At 38.4% G+C, this 12,664-nt stretch overlaps 1 protein-coding gene across 22 annotated transcripts in view; it reads left to right on the top strand.

Moving 5' to 3' along the window:
- The window catches only part of ANKS1B (ankyrin repeat and sterile alpha motif domain containing 1B), a 1,079,650-nt gene that overhangs the window by 1,013,898 nt on the left and 53,088 nt on the right, over positions 1-12,664 (top strand). For 9 of the 22 annotated variants that reach the window (XM_045464942.1, XM_045464936.1, XM_045464935.1 and 6 more), the window contains 3 exons: positions 107-181; positions 6,423-6,551; positions 8,694-8,765. In XM_045464942.1, coding sequence (XP_045320898.1) covers positions 107-181; positions 6,423-6,551; positions 8,694-8,765 — 276 coding nt within the window. Of the gene's footprint in view, positions 1-106; positions 182-6,422; positions 6,552-7,994; positions 8,015-8,084; positions 8,174-8,693; positions 8,766-12,664 lie in introns of those variants that run through there. The other 13 variants (XM_045464947.1, XM_045464946.1, XM_045464944.1 and 10 more) reach the window with 6 other exon arrangements.

Here is a 12,664-nt window from a genome sequence, read left to right as displayed (position 1 = left end):
GATTCTTTGCTTTTTATTATGTTCCTCCTTCCTTTCCTTGATTCTACCATGGTAGCTGCCATGTTCTAAATATTGACAAGATGAGATAGTTTTCTGTTTATATCAGCAGTCGTCTGTCTGTGAGATATGGACGAATCAGAACGCTGGATTTCCTTTCTCAGCCATCCATCAGGTTCATAATGTAAGGTTACAAATGGTTATTTTCTTTCCTGAACTTGCGCTCTGTAATGTGTTGCAAAGTGTTGTCAATAGCTACAGGTACTGTGTCCTGGGCAATGCAGAAAATTCGTGATGTCTAATGACTCCTGAGATCTTGTCTATTATATTTCATTCACTGTGCCTTGTGACTAGTTGACGTGCAAACATTGTCCTAAAATGAGAAACATACTTGGTTTTAAAGTCTGCAGTTGAAATCTGTCCCATGTGAGTTTTGACTTTCATCCCAGGTGTCTGTGTTAATTTGCTTTTACAGGAAGAAGGAAAAGGGTAAATTGATATATATTTATATATATATATACACACACATGTATATATCGGTGTTACTCTTCTTCATCTTGTACTTCCCATGTCCATGGGCTATTCAACCCATTGTGTCTAACAGTTCTCAAAGGTTCGTGTGCTTTACTTGTGAGAAATATTGGAGTATGATTTGCATGATATTCTGTATACATTTTATGCAAGTGTGGGAATAGTATAGCCAGGAGCTGCACTGTTACGGCTACAAAGTGGTTCTCAGCCTTTTTCCATTTGACGATTCTGAATTGATCTTTCGAAAGCGTTGAAATCATGACCCATTTTACACTGAGCCACCTAATATTCAAATATTCACATTTTACCTTTGCATACTTTAAAAAAATCACTCTTTTTTGTTTGGAAAGTAGACATTTTCATGTTTGGTCTTTTCTGCTTTGTATTTTAAAATACAATCCCGTTTTCACATCCTGTTGAATAAATTTTTGCCATCGGATAGCCTGCTGTCTGAGCTGTCTGACAGGTTGAGACATTTGGTTGAGAATCACTAAGCAGAGCTCTCGGGGTGGCATGTGAGGGCCTTTTTAGGGGAGCCACATCAGGCACACCCCTCCTGTGCATGGGACTTCTGGCTCTTGGGATCTTGGGGTCTCTACATTGCCTGGTACTGATGCTTCAGTGAACCAGTGGTCCCTCCCGAACCCGTAAATGCTAACCAGTGCTTTTTCATGTTCAGAAGTGGCCATCTCTGCTCTTTATCATCAAAAGGAACAAATTTAGTGTAACCAACTGCATTTGACCAAACTAGCATTCTTTATTCCTTAAGATTTTTAAAACAACTGTTGTGGCATCCTGCTTTTATGTGTGTGTGAATGTTTGTAGGAGGCCTTTCTTTACATTCACATCCAAATATATGTATACATATTTATAAGCATAGAGCTCTATGTAACATTCTTCAGAGCCTTAGAGATGACAGAAAATACATGTAATCATGTATAACTTATGAATGTTTGGGTAGCCCATCTCTGATATTTGTCAGAATTATTGAAAGTGAAACCTTAAAATAACAGTTGTCATTTAAAATCATTTTAGTTTTTCATTAAGTGTTCTGAAGAAATAGAGAATAATGTTTGTTAATATTCAGAACTAAATTTATAAGCAGGTAGGTGGAAACAGTTCCTAGTATAAAAGATTTAAAAGCTTCTATTTAAAAAAATCAATTAAATCCTAATTTAAAAAAAATTTTTTTAAAGAATAATACAAGGCTTGGAAAATACCGTACCTTTCTGTTCATGTTAGAAATCTAAGTGATAATAATCTAAGTCGTAATTATTTACTGACATCTTTAGGAAATTTTTTTATCAAGAAGAGAATGAGGATATCGACAGTGTTTCCCTTTGTATGCACGGAGCATATAGAATATGGAGTTTCTTCAGTTTCCAGTTTGCAGGGAGAAAGCTACACACTATGATATTTTAGCATTTGCCTTATGAATCTGGTGCATATGAACTAAAAGTCATACGGTTTTACCATCTTTTGAAATAAGGCAAAGTTTAAAAGCTGCATTTTAGACTCTGCCATCCAATAAAAATCTATCTGTAGACTTCTGTGAGTTTTTTTTCTATGGTATATATACTACTTAGTATATATAGATACTAAATTCAGTTAGTGGTTTTATACCTTTCAGCTGGTGGTATGAAAGACATTTAAGTATGGCCTACCTGTCCTTCAAACTCGGCCAGACTATGCACTTTTGGTTTGCAGTTGGTAAATACCCGTTCAACAGAATCAATTTTCCGTTTAAAGCTCTAACCTCAAATTATGTTTTTCCTTTATCTTCAAAGGTTAGTTGAGCTCAAAAGGACACTTAATGATGTTAATTTTCCTTTGTTTTGTTGGTAATATCCTATACATACATACGTACATAGGCACATACATATCAAGTAAATGAGGTTTTAAGCCATGACCAAATACTTGGAATATTAAGATCATTCAATACATGAACATAAAGGAAAGGTGTAAGTATTTTCAGCTCAAAAAAGTAGCCTGAAGACATCTAGTAAGAGTGCCTTGAATCATTTCTCTTCTGTAATTGCTGAAGCCTTTAAAGGAGTACTGTCAGTCAGTAACAGTTTAAGATGGAATTTTACCCCAACCTTTTCCTCTTGTATTTTTTTATTCTATTTAAATATTGCTGCGTCATTGTTACCTGTGTTCAGATCTGTTCGTTGAGGATAAGGTTTGATTATGTAAGTTTTGATTATAAACCATTTTTTGAGGCAAAACATCTGTTTGATTTTTTTTCATATTAACAAACGTTTTTTAAAAACTGGGAAATTATTAAATTAATTTTATTAATTTACCTGAAGAAATACAGGTTCCATCTTGATATGAGTATACTATTTGGCAAGACCTGACAATGGGCCTCACAGTGTGGAATTATTTTATAGCTAAGGAAGAAACCCTAATTTGCTTTTTGGTTTCTTTTGCTATTCCATACAATATACTGCCCTACTCAGTTCCTCCCTAGCTCATTCCTGCTGCAGTCCAGCCTCCGAGGTGGGTGAGCCCAAAGGCACCCTTGTTCTCTGGACCCTTGTACTGTCAGCTGACCAGTTGAAGCTGGAACAAACCCAAAGGCCAAGGCCATTCCTGCCCTTTGTAGTAATGTGTCACCAAGTCTGCCCATTCTCATAAAATTAACTCCAAAGAGAAGAATCAACACCTATAAGTTGAGTCTCATAAATATTCTTTGATCCAAGGTTAAAAACAATAATAATAAGTTGATGAATTTCCAGGAAGAAAATAAATTTATTTTTTAATACCTTCAATCTTAACAACACTTTTCCCTCATCTGAAAATGAATTTCTGGAAATGGTCCTAAATGTGACAAAACTCAGTGTCTATTTCCAGAAAGATAGATTCAGTCTGTATAGAGAATTTAAAAATATTTGGACTGGAGCAATGTTTCAAGGCCACAAAGAAAATAAAGTAAGGACTGTGTTTATCTTCCCTATAATTTCCTCCCTCCCCCATAGCACATAGGGGAGGCCCTGTCAGATCATTCTGAATTCAAAGCAGGTGGCTTGTGATTTCTGGACAAAGTGGAGTCATAGAAGAGCAGATGATGGCGCTGCCTAAACAGAGTTAAATGGATGTGCCACGAACTTCTTCAAGTGGTTATCAAATAAGAGGTCGGGATGAATTCCAGACTGAGTTGGTATGTGCTGGGGCTTGTTACTCCCAAAATGGCTGCTACGACTTATGTGGATGATGTAAATATTTGGATCAGCATTTGGCTGTAGTTCTGCTTTAAATGTACGGAACTCACATTGAAATTTAGTTATAAACGTGCCTGAGTTAATTCAACAGTTAGAGAATGAGTTTGCATATGATCTGCATGCTTAATGTACTAATACCTGAAATGTCCCCATAACCCCAGCTTCTCCCCACTTCTCCCCACCCCCAGCCCTATTCCCAACCCTTGCCCCGCAACCTGTGGTACCCCCATCTCCTGCCGTGTCTGTTCAGACTGTTTTGAAAACTGCCTGTTGAGCTCGGCCAAGGTGTACCCAGCTGAACTATGACAGGTCTCATGTGAAGATCTGATGCTTGGTTTAAGTTGTCACCTCAGCAAACACTGGATCGAAGGATCTTATAACATCAACGAGCTCCTCTTTTTGTATCATTCCACGGAGTTGCGTGCAAACTTCTGTTGTTCCATTAACAGTGTTACCTGTGACTTAAATGTACAACACCTGTTTGCTATGTTGTTGTTGCTTTATCGAGGCGGGGGGGCGGGAAGCAGGTTAATGGGGCAGATTAGAGGACTTGCCAGATTTGGGGAGAGCTTTTAATTAAGAACTCATAGCTGCATGTTTCCAGAGCTTTAACTATAGGTATTATCACTTAAAGGTTATTACACTCACCTTCAAAATAATATCAAAATCCACATTTCCTACATTTTCAATTTTTACTAGTTTTTTTAAACAGCAAATTACAGCCCGTTGAATTAAAGACTAGAGACATAATTAAGACCAGATGTTTGAAAGAGAAGGATAAGAGAAGATCATAATAGGCAGCCAGAGGAAAACTTACTCCTAAAATTAATTGAAGTCAGTCATTGCTTTTACAAAATAAAAGTTCATATAAATATAAAGAGAAAACTCAAGAATGAGTCAAGGATGGGTCCTACGGCACACAAAAATGCTAAAGTAATCATTCCAGGTAAAGTCTTAACTGTTATCAACTGACAGGAGACAGGAGAACCGAGCCATCTTCAAGTACAAAGAATAGCTTAGACTAGAGTGTGAGGGAGAGCTCAAGAAAATCTGATAGGTCACACACTCCAGTGAGAAACTAATGAGCTAGCATGATACTAACGTTGCTCTTCCTGAGATTAGGAGTGACCCATCTCAAAGAGAAAAGCTTCACATTCTCTGCCCCAGTGAAAAGGCATTCTGGAGGGGCTCTAGAATTTTCTTCCATTTTTCCAGAGCCTGTTAGAAACTTCCGAAGGCAAATCCTATGCCTCCCACTTCCCAGCATTAGCAGCCACCTCATGTAAGTCCAGACCGAACAGAGAAAACTGAAATGCTGGTCCTCTTCCCCAAAACACACATCCTATTTACGCTATTCCTGGAGACTTGTGGTTTTTAACCTGTTAGGGTCTCTGATCCTTTCAAAGAATTTAATGAAAGCTGTAGACTTTTTCTTCCCCAAAACATACATCTCCGTCCACAATTTTGCATTCTTATCCTAGACTCCTTGAAAATCTTCCTTAAGAAACCCTACAGCATCAACCTATTTGCTAGTACTTCTATGAAACTTGGTCTCTAACCAAAGTTTTACTTGTTTTGGAGTTCATGAGACCTATTTGGATTCTTTCAACTCCTGAGAAGAGTAATTCCTTATAATTCTACAAGACCAGCCAAATCCAGGTTAAAAGAGAGTGGCTTTGGAAATCTGCCTGTTGTCTAGTTTTGTTAATGTCCATCTGAGAACAAAGAGCTGAATTTCATGAAATGAGAATCTTCAGGGAAGAGAGTGAGAAATCTCCCATATATAATACCTAAATTGGACTAGAGCCCAGCAAACACCTGCCAGCATGGACCTCTCACTTCATAGATGCTCACACTAAACCGTTATATGAGGCTAACCTCATGGAAAACGGTAAATGAAACTACAGGATGTCCTTCTGTCTCAAGCCTTAGTGGGCATATGCGTTATATGATACGCCATCATATGTGCACGTGCTTGTATTTGTGAATCATTTGCACATATGACCAAACTTGGTATTTAAGTGTTTATTATTCATGTGTGCTTTAGGTTTTCTGAGAAAGGTAGCTGAATACCTCCAAGACAGTCACAGTGGCATTTTATCAATCCAAATGAATTCAGACGAGGGAAACTCGTCATCCATCCGTAATTTTTCTTCTAAAATTTTGTTTAGAGTCACGCTTTTACTACCTTTTCTCCAGAGATATAAAATTATCCCAAGAACACAGTACATGTCACATTTGGAAACTGAAACTCATGGAACTGTGTATTCTGAATGTAAAAGCAGTTCAAACTAAAAATTTCAAATAATCAAAGTTAAAAACAGAAAAGTCTTTTCAAAATTGTATGTTCTTTTCTGTTGTGACAGAAAACTATGAATTAGTGCCTCATTTATGAAGATCTCTATGTTTTATTTTAAAATTACTTAGCTTAGGGCGTCAATCTAAAAATGGAGTAACTTCTTTCACACCTCAAAAATTAACTCAGCTTTGGGAAATATGATGCTACCACATATAAAACCGTAATAAACAGTAAAAGTATTTATGTGCACATAATACACCCAAATGCATTTGCACATTCCAGCACACGTGTGTAAGAAGAACTCAGGCTAGCTATAGGGAATGAACTTGGCCAACTGCTCATATTACGTCTAGAATAAATGTGATTTTCAGACAGGAGACTGGGGAGAACCTTCCATTACCTTGCGGCCTCCAAATGAAGCCACAGCCTCCACTCCAGTACAGTACTGGCAACACCACCCAGAAAAGCTCATCTTCCAATCGTGTGATTACAAAGCTTTTGTAAGTTACTATGAATTCAATATTTGGGTTCCAGAGGGGATAGAGGGTGTGTTTCTGGCTTGTTTACTTTTATGTTGAAAATATACCAAAATGTCCCCTGCTGAAACTCTTAAAGTATTCTCCCATTCTTATTCTTTTTTTTTTTTAATGTCTTATTTATTTACTTACTTATTTACTTATTTATTTATTTTGAGATAGAGAAAGACAGCACGAGTTGGGGAGGAGCAGAGAGTGAGGGAGACACAGAATCTGAAGCAGGCTCCACGTTCTGAGCTATCAGCATAAAGCCCAACGCAGGGCTCGAACTCATGAACCACAAGGTCAATGACCCAAGCCAAAGTCAGATACTTAACTGACTGAGGCACCCAGGCGCCCTGTCCCTTCTCTTATTCTTAAAGTAGCCTTTTCTATACAGAGAAAGTCCAAGTAAATAGAGCTTTATAATCCCTTTGAATCTTGTGAGCTTAAGATCTATTTTGTATATAGTTGTATATCTTAAATGAGATAAAGCATGGTCTTTAAATGGATATGAATAGAAGTATAGCACATACAGACATCTCCACTCACTCACTAATGATCTCAGAACATTGGCTCTACTACCAGATTTTTTCACTAGAATTACAATACTGGGTATTTTTTTTCTAATAGAAGAGAGAATCAGGCTTAGCTGAAAATGCAATATAAACAGGGAGGTGTTGAAAAAATACTGTAGGTTTGGGCGGGGGCAGGTGGTGGTTGTCATGACTACAGCTGGAGAAGGAAAATCACCTCTTTTACAAAGAAATGTTTCAATTAGGGTAAACTCTGATAACTTAAAAAACAAGGATTTCACCGAATTCATTTTTCTTAATTTGATTAAGATGTGGACATTCTGGTTGTTGCATAGCAATTTGGCCTTTTTTTTTTTTTTTCATTTTGTTATCTATCCCTTTTTTACTGCCTACTTATTGTGAAGCACTGGATTTATTTCAGCAGTAATCTTTCCAAAACTGTAGGATTGAAATGCCTCCTTCCTCCTCCAAAGCTCAAACACCAAATCCCTGAGCCTTTGGAAACTCTCCTTTCAAGGCCCTTAACCACGCCCTCTGCTCTCCAGCCCTTAAGGGCTCACCCTCTTCCAGTCCGCAGTTTCCTGGTTTGCAGGCCTGATTCCCAACTGCGGTTTTGCGGAGTGCCAGCGTTTCTTCAGTCATGTCAGGAAAATAATTATTTTAATTCACTTTTTTAAAAAAACAACAACACATAAGAGCTTTTTTTTTTTTTTTTTTTTTGAGGGAGATTAGGGAGGGAAAAAAATGACAAAGAAAGGAACCCGACTGAAGCTTCAAAGAGTTGAAGAGGAGTCCATTGGTGGAAAAGCAAAACAGGCATTTTGCTACAAACTGCCCCGCAGCTAGAACGTGGAGCCTGAGTGGCGTTGTGTCCCGAGGCGGTATTGGATCTGATCACCTAACCGCACGGTGGTTAGTCATTCCTGGGAGGAGACTTTTCTCATCTTCCCCCTCCCCCATTCAGCCCTCCGTGTGGGTTTGCAGCAGGGACTGAACTCTTTCTGTTCGGGAACAACCGAGATGCCGTTCTCCTCCCCGCTGGCTCCCATCCCGCGCCCATCCCGTTCTCAGGTGGATCAACCACGGGGCGCGCAGCTGTGAATGAAAAGACCCCAAACTGCGTCTCCGCCCGAGAACAGCCTAACGTTAATTACCTACGCAGCCAAGTCAGCCCAAATGGGGTGCATGTTGCTTAGCTTCTCAGCTGTCTCACACAACCCTGTAATTACGTAGAGAGTAGTGTGATTTATTTTTGCAGACATTGCTGCCTCAAAAAAAAAAAAAAAAAAAAAAGGAAAACATTTTTAGATGCCCCCATTTTGCAGTTAAATATGATTTGAAAGATGGCATCTTTAGAAGATGCTGCAGTTTTATTATAAAGAGCAATTTACAGCCCTCAGAACTGTAGTTAATTCTACGGCATTCTCTTTCTAAAGGCATTTATTAGGGTTAGTTACTGTTAGTTTTTTAAAGTTATTCAGCAACTTTCAGCCAGGAAACCCAGCCAATAGGACTTCCACAGTTTGGTTTCTAAATCGCAACTCATATTTATACTCTTTTTCATAAATCATTGAAATGTTTTGTATTTTAGTATTTAGGTTCTATGCTGATAAAAGAGCTCAGAGGGACAGAATCAACCCAAGATGCCTGTGCAAAAATGAGGGTAAGTTTGCCAAACAATTTTATTTCTAGTCGCTGAAATACTAAATACCGGGTATGGTTACAAATTGCCACTTTTCAAATGACTATTTTCTTCATCTGTTGGTCTGCTGAATCACATTGCTGTTCCATAAAAAGGTGTTTGGGCTTTGTTCATGTTTATGCTTGAGTTTATCTCACTGTAGTTTGAGTTGATATCCCTTGGTTATATTTATGTATTTGTGCCATATTACATTTATTATTTTTAAAAATTTAAAGTTAATTGTATATACACTGGTCATTATCCAGATTGAGAAAAATGGTGTTTAGTTGGTTGCAAGAAAATGCTTTAAGCACCTACCTGTCAGTCTGAGAACATTTACTGTAAAGACCACCAGTTAACTAAAACATTATCAAATGCTAAAGTATTGAGAGCATATTATATAAAGCTAATGTTCTTTATGACCATTAATTCTTAATTATTCTGGGTTGTTGTTGTTTTTTAGTATAAGAAAAAAAAACCATTCAACTCTGAGTTAAATCATGTAAGGGCAGTAAACGTTGACAAAAAGGGCGATTGCAAATGCCTGTGATTGGTGATTGCTGGGTTCCTAGGAAGCTGTATTAGCCAGACCAAGTCTTACTCCTGCTGCACACCCACTTTAGCTTTTGTTTTTTTCCTGTATCCTTTATTCTTGCTTCCTCCATAGCAGATATATAGAGGGGTGTGCTTCCTCCATAGCAGATATATAGAGGGGTGTGACAGTACAGATTGAGAATAGTAGGCTTACTCCATATAGCAACTAACACTCAAATTTAAGTTTGTCAGCAAGTGAACCCTAACTCTTATTTGCGGCCAGTTTACATCATCATTTATTTTATATGAGCAGTGTTGGGTGGGAAATATTTAAAAGCATTGAATTAAACTAAAACAGTTATGAAGGCAAATATGTAATACTGATTGCTCTTGGAAGGCTGAGGGTGTGTGAATCTTCATGAAACTGAGACCTCAGTATGTGATCACTGATTTAATATTTGGATCAGCTCAGTAACAGAAAGACTGAAAATAGTTATCCTTCTATTTGATGTAGAGTTATACTTCTGTTGTCAGTGCCAAAGAATCTTTATCCCAGGTACTATATTAGATGAAAAAAGCTGTGGTATGTGTCAGGAACTCTATGTTCTGGTTTTCTTGCTGCTTACATGCTGTGGAAGTCACTCTTAGTCATAATAATAATAACTGCTAATATTTACCAAGTAGGTAAAATGTGCCAGTCTTTTATGCTGGGTGCTTCGTGTGTTTATCCCACTGAATCCTATCACAAACCTAGAGATTAGTAGTGTCCTTACCCCCACTTTACTCTTGAAGAGACTGAGGCTGAGAGAGGTTAAGTAACTTTCCCGAGGTCACATAGTGAATAACTTGCCAATCTGGAACTAGAACGCAGATCTGACTCCAGCATTTAACTGCTGCACTTGCCTGCTTCCCCTGGGCCTCGTTTTCTGACTTAGAAAATGAGGACATGGGACCAGGTGCCCTGTAGGGGTCTTGGTTCATGGTTTTATAATTCTGGGAATCTGGTATTCTCAATATATATCCGATCTAAATTATGTCACCAGTGAACAATAAAATGGGAACATTTTTCAATCATCAAGCCTCATAATAATTTTAGAGCTATTTATGAACATGTCTAAGAAATTAATTTGGCATCTCTGATTTAATGCTATTAACTCAATTATCTGAGTCCAGCTACTTCGATGCTGTAATCCGCATAAATAGTGCATACAGCACATAGCACCATTTAAAACCAGGTTTGTGATTTGAATTTCAATTTCTTGAAATTAAGTGGATCTGAAATTCCATTCTGATAACAGGGAAGCCATTTTAATAGTGTCAGCGGAGAATAATTTAGTTAAATACTTGTCTGTTGCTTAAAATGAAACAGAAAAGGCCTTCTGTTTAGAAGCTATTCTTCTGTTCATTGGGGTTTTTCTGGTTTGCTGCCCTTGGTGTTTATTTGGGGTAGTTTACATGAAAATAGGGACTTCATTGCTTCTTAGAATATCACAAACCCTTATCTCCCATCTTGATTAAATAAATATCAGTCTTTGGTACAGTGGCTGAAGTTGCACTCAGTGGATTTATTAGAGCCTTTCAAAAGGAGAAACTCAGGTTTGCTGTTATCTGGGACTATTGTGTTGTGAATTAGAACTCTCACCAACTGAAAATGGTGTGGATCTCAACTTGCAGTTAATTTTCAGTTTGAACTTCAAGACGCTGTTTTATCTGTTTTCAACATGGTAGCATTGCAGTCAGAAGTCCCAGAATGATCAGGTCTACCCAGGGGAAATACTTTAGGACTGGTGATCTTAGAAGTTGATATATAGTAATATCATTAGGCCAAATTACTGTAGATTAAAACTTTACCTGGTTTGGGGCGCCTGGGTGGCGCAGTCGGTTAAGCGTCCGACTTCAGCCAGGTCACGATCTCGCGGTCCGTGAGTTCGAGCCCCACGTCGGGCTCTGGGCTGATAGCTCAGAGCCTGGAGCCTGCTTCCGATTCTGTGTCTCCCTCTCTCTCTGCCCCTCCCCGTTCATGCTCTGTCTCTCTCTGTCTCAAAAATAAATAAAAACATTAAAAAAAAAAAAATTAAACTTTACCTGGTTTTGGGGCGCCTGGGTGGCGCAGTCGGTTAAGCGTCCGACTTCAGCCAGGTCACGATCTCGCGGTCCGTGAGTTCGAGCCCCGCGTCGGGCTCTGGGCTGATGGCTCAGAGCCTGGAGCCTGTTTCCGATTCTGTGTCTCCCTCTCTCTCTGCCCCTCCCCCATTCATGCTCTGTCTCTCTCTGTCCCAAAAATAAATAAATGTTGAAAAAAAAAAAAATTTAAAAAACTTTACCTGGTTTTTAACTCTTTGGGTGTAAAAAAAAAAAAAAAGACGTTTTCAATTCAACAGTATGCATTTTAGCTGAAATTAAAATTTCTTTCCCAGTAAGAAGTAAATCAGTACAGTTCTTTATTCTGAGAAATGCTTCCTTAATGTACTTTGTTAACAAAGATGACTAAGATTTGGCTCCTGCTCTCCCTGAGTTCACAGTTCAGTAGAGAAATCCTACAAGTTAACATGTAATTCCCCTAAAGTAGGAGAAGTTTCACTATAGCGCAGTCTTCATGTTTCCATCAACCTGCAGGATCATCACAGATGATCCCCAAAGTGACCTGCAGGCATGGTCTCCTAAAATCAGTTTTTCAATACTAATAGCAGTTAGCACTTGACAGCTGTAGACCAGGCCCTACACATGTGATTATGTGCATTAATTCATTTAATCATGAGTGAGTATTGCTACTGTCCCCACTTTACATGTGGGGAAACAAAAGCCAATGAAAGTTAAGTAACTTACCCAAGGTTAGCCAGCAAGCAGTGCAACCAGGGTTTGAACCCAGGTGATCTAGCTCCACCACCGAACTCCAAACCCTAGGCTGCACTACCTCTCTAATGAGCCCTTGGAACATTTATTGCCCGGAGTTTGAAAATAGCTGAAAATGTCCCTGCCTGAGTGGCTCAGTTGGTTAAGCATCCAACTCTTGATTTCAGCTCAGGTCATGATCTCACCATTTGTGAGTTCAAGCCCCACATCAGGCTCTGTGCTGGCGTGCAGATCCTGCTTGGGATTCTCTCTCTCCCTCTGTCTCTGCCCTTCCCTCTCTTTCTCTCTGAAGAGAAAGAAATAAACTTTAAAAAATTAAAAACAAAATAAAATAGCTGAAAATGTGGATCATTTATGTTGACAAAGAGCTTTAGGAACCCTCAAAGAGTCTGTAAAATTAGCTAAATTAAACCATGTAGGTACAGATATATATAGTAATTTGGGGTACATTCCAATGTGTTAACCTAAATAATTTTAAGAGAGTTTTTCTTGCA

This window comes from Leopardus geoffroyi, chromosome B4, assembly GCF_018350155.1.
Source record: "Leopardus geoffroyi isolate Oge1 chromosome B4, O.geoffroyi_Oge1_pat1.0, whole genome shotgun sequence".
Classification (NCBI taxonomy): Eukaryota; Metazoa; Chordata; class Mammalia; order Carnivora; family Felidae; genus Leopardus; species Leopardus geoffroyi.
This window is presented reverse-complemented; position numbering and strand designations above follow the sequence as displayed.